We start from the raw sequence: 3,810 nt of genomic DNA, 5'->3' as shown, positions 1-3,810 counted from the left end.
CTACCTCCACCTCCGTCTCTGACATCCTGTTGACGGTCAGTTTGAAGGGGCTTCCTTTGATGTGCTGGTCGTACAGACGGAGAGCCAATGAGAAGTTGCCCTCCTTCGGCACTGTGTACACAAACTCGTAAGTCCCATTTTTGTGGTCCAGTATTTCCCCGTCCACTATGCTGCCATCTGGGGTGAAAACCTGGATTAACACATGGGTAACGTTTTAGTTTTTTGTGGGTGTAGCCACAGAGTTCCCGTGTATTTTGTGTGTGTGTGTGTGTGAGGTTGTGAAACAAACCTCAGCTGATAGGATTGCATTGCCACTCTTGCAGGCTCCCCCTGACTTGTCTCTTGTCACTATGGTAACTGAGGCAGGAAGTCCCACAACGCACTGCTCTAGGCCGGCGCCCATGGCTTCGCTCTGGCTCGCCACCGCACTGAGGAAGAGGAGGAGGAATGTCAAGTGGTGGGAAAAGCAAACGTGTTTTTATAGCGCATTAAGTGACTGGTGTGAACATCTTCTGACCTGGTGGTGACGATGGTGCCCAGGTTGTGTATGGACTTCCTCAGACCGTCTGTCTCCATCAGCAGATCCAGCTGGTCGTTCTCCTCCGGCTGGCACGGTAGGCCGAGGCCGGCCAGCTCCCCCAGTTTCTCCTGCAGCTCCTGCTCCACCTGCAGGCTCGCCACGCACGCCTCCCCAGCCAGAGCCTCCTCCGCCTGGGTGCAGGAGGCCAAGAGGTCCCCCTCTCCCCGCGCAAGGCTGTCCACCTGGGCCTGGAGGACCTGGACACAGAAGACACGCTGATGATGGGGCGTTCATCCCGGTCGCTGTCGGACTCAATTACCCACCACGCACCATGGCTCTATGTACATCTTTATTATCTGTATTTATATATATTTCCATTACAAGGAGTTAATTTTTTCAATATTATTTATATCATGGTTACTTACTTTTGCTATTTTTTTTGAATTACATATGCAAATTAATTTTAACATCACTTACTTTACACTGGAATATTTTTTTTGACGTTTTCATCACTACATAACACTAACTTATTAACTTTAGTTTTACAGTTATTTTTGGAATTTATGGTCAATAAACCTCATTTATAGGAAATTAGACCTAATGTTTGAGTTAGAAAAGCAGAAATTAGGAATTATTGAGACTAAAATTAAAGGAATGGATGTTGATGATAATCACAGACTGGAATATGTCAACTTTTACTCAACACTATTTCAACAACACTTCCATTTGTTTTACAATGCTATAAAATATAATAAGACCCAAAATTAATGAAAGTAGAGATTTGTACTTGGCAAAGAGCGTTGGAATCAATCATGTTATTTTGGGGAATTAAAAAGAACACTGATATAGGACAACATGAGGACAACATGAGGACAACATGAGGACAACATGAGGGCAACATGAGGACAACATGAGGACAACATGAGGGCAACATGAGGACAACATGAGGACAACATGAGGACAACATGAGGACAACATGAGGACACCATGAGGGCACCATGAGGGCAACATGAGGACAACATGAGCGTTAAACTCTGGCAGAAGACCAGAATCCTAAAACCCAAAAGCATGTGTGCACCTTCTGTTTGAGTCCATATGTGACCTCCAGCTCCATCAGCAGGACACTCTTCCGGACGTCCAGCTGCTTGTGTAGATCCTCAAAGCTCGACTGGATGTCCTCTTCGATAGAAGCCCTCTGATTGGTCAGCTGTTGGAGGATCTCCTTAATGAAGGACAGGGAGTCTGATATCTGAGGGAGTCTGGAGAGACCAATACAGAGGGAAAGGGGTTTGTCATTACTGCATTTGTCTCCTTGTTGCTCCATAGTCCTGCATGTCCCTGCCTGTCCACTAAATGTCCGCTTGTCACACCATAAAGGGTGTCCCATTAGATATGTGTGACTGTGGGTTCCCAGTCTTCCCTTAAGTATCTATATTAACTTTATTTAACCTTAACTGTATTTCACAGCTACACTTACTTTGTAAATCAAGATTTTCCATGCAAAACATGTAATGAGTATCTTAGATTGTTGCAGACAAAACAAACAAACAACATGAAGTTGATAAAATTAACCATGAACTTTTCCTTCCAGGTCAAACTTGAAAATTTATATATTTTTGTGCTTTTTCCAATCATTTTTTTCTTATTTATTTCTCACTTTTTCCAGCTTTTGGCGCTTTTAAAAAAAAAACCTGAGCTGGTTTAGTAACAGGTTTTACACTTATACTTGGAATTCATGGTCAACAAACCTCATTTATATCAAATTATACATGCGTTTTTTCGTTAAATAGACAGAAATTGTGAATTATTTTGACTAATAGTTAAGATCAGAGGATGCTGAGTGGATCTCACATGGGTAGATGTCAAAGTTTAGTCCGGATACTGTTTGGAAACCATAAAAAAAAAAAATGTAAATGCTATAAGAGTAAATAAAACACCCAAAAAATTCAATAAAAGTAATCATTAATTCACCTGAAGACCGTTGTATGGAATTATCCATTTTATTTTTGGTCAATTTGGTTGAAAGAAATCCATATTTCTGATATAAAACACAAGCCAACCCACAACCCAAGGACAACACAAGGGTTAACTCTTTAGTAAGATATTAAAATGCTGATCAGATATTACACTAACCATAACGAAATAATATACCATCTAATGATATGACACTGACGGGCTATTGTTCTGCATGATGAGTGCTTTTACTGTAGATCCTTTAAGTGCTGGGTAAGTGTTCCCCACAGGAAAATGTCTGAGTCACACAACACTTTACCGTGTATCCAAAGCAATAATAATGTATTTTAAGAGGAATTCTGTGTCCTAATGTCTAATGGACATGATGTTTAATCAGAGATGCCCTTCTAATCGAAATATTACATTAAATTACAGTTATTCTAAGTGTCATATATATCTAAAAAGCAAAGGCTCTCCAATACCACTGCGACTGAGTCTAAATTATCCTGATTACAAGTAGACAGTCGTTACAGTGTGTTTGTCCTCCACCTGTTCTGGATGGCCCCCAGCCTCTCCTGCAGGCTGCTGCGATGCTGCTCCAGGGCCTGGCTGAGGGGCACCTTAGGGTGCTCCTGGTGGCCCGGCACGCAGTCCTCACACAGCGCACACTCGCAGGCCGAACAGTACAGCTCTGCCACCTGCAGAGGAGGAGGAAAGCATGGCGTCGGAGAAGAGGAGGATCGAGGGAGCACAGATACAGGGCTGCGTTCAATACACTAGACCAGGGATCTTCAACAGGGGGGCCAGAATCCCTAGGGGGGTCCTCAGAGCCAATGCAAGGGGGGGCTCCAAATTATAGAAATGGATAGTAGATGGCCTCTAGGTCACTAAGGCCATCCACAGATCCAGTAAATCCTAAGGACTCACTGTGCCACATGTATTATTAACAACTAAAGCATGATTTATATAAGCATGCCAAGAATTATTAGGCTATTTGAATAGCTTAGTATTCCACACACAAAAAAATGTATGTATAAAAGTTTTAGGCCGCCCTACACGTCATTATAGGCCCAGTTTAACATGCAACTTCCTTTTATACAATACATGTAGTAGGGGGTCCCTGCTCCATCTTTTTCAGTTAAGGGGTCCTTGGCCTAATACGTTGAAGAACCCTGCACTAGACTGATGATTTTAGGATTTCACTCTTCTTTTTTACCGCTAACGTGTCTCTGTATATTTCATTGTTAAACTGTAGAATCTCGTTTGCAGCCTTCCTACCTTGCCTGCATGTTGGGGGCAGGCGTTTTTGCCGGGCGGAGCCTCCAGGACGGTGCACT

The 3,810-nt window shown here is 42.9% G+C and overlaps 1 protein-coding gene across 1 annotated transcript in view; it reads right to left on the bottom strand.

Moving 5' to 3' along the window:
* Nucleotides 1–3,808, bottom strand: part of trim2b (tripartite motif containing 2b) — a gene marked incomplete at its 5' end in the record, with an annotated part of 8,877 nt that extends 5,069 nt beyond the window's left edge. Inside the window, 6 exon segments of the mRNA XM_032517889.1 lie at nucleotides 5–190; nucleotides 290–428; nucleotides 518–777; nucleotides 1,599–1,779; nucleotides 3,023–3,171; nucleotides 3,752–3,808. Coding sequence (XP_032373780.1) covers nucleotides 5–190; nucleotides 290–428; nucleotides 518–777; nucleotides 1,599–1,779; nucleotides 3,023–3,171; nucleotides 3,752–3,808 — 972 coding nt within the window.
* Between the last annotated feature and the right edge of the window lie 2 nt (nucleotides 3,809–3,810).

The sequence above is a fragment of the Etheostoma spectabile genome, chromosome 6 (genome assembly GCF_008692095.1).
Source record: "Etheostoma spectabile isolate EspeVRDwgs_2016 chromosome 6, UIUC_Espe_1.0, whole genome shotgun sequence".
NCBI classification, from domain to species: Eukaryota; Metazoa; Chordata; class Actinopteri; order Perciformes; family Percidae; genus Etheostoma; species Etheostoma spectabile.
This window is presented reverse-complemented; position numbering and strand designations above follow the sequence as displayed.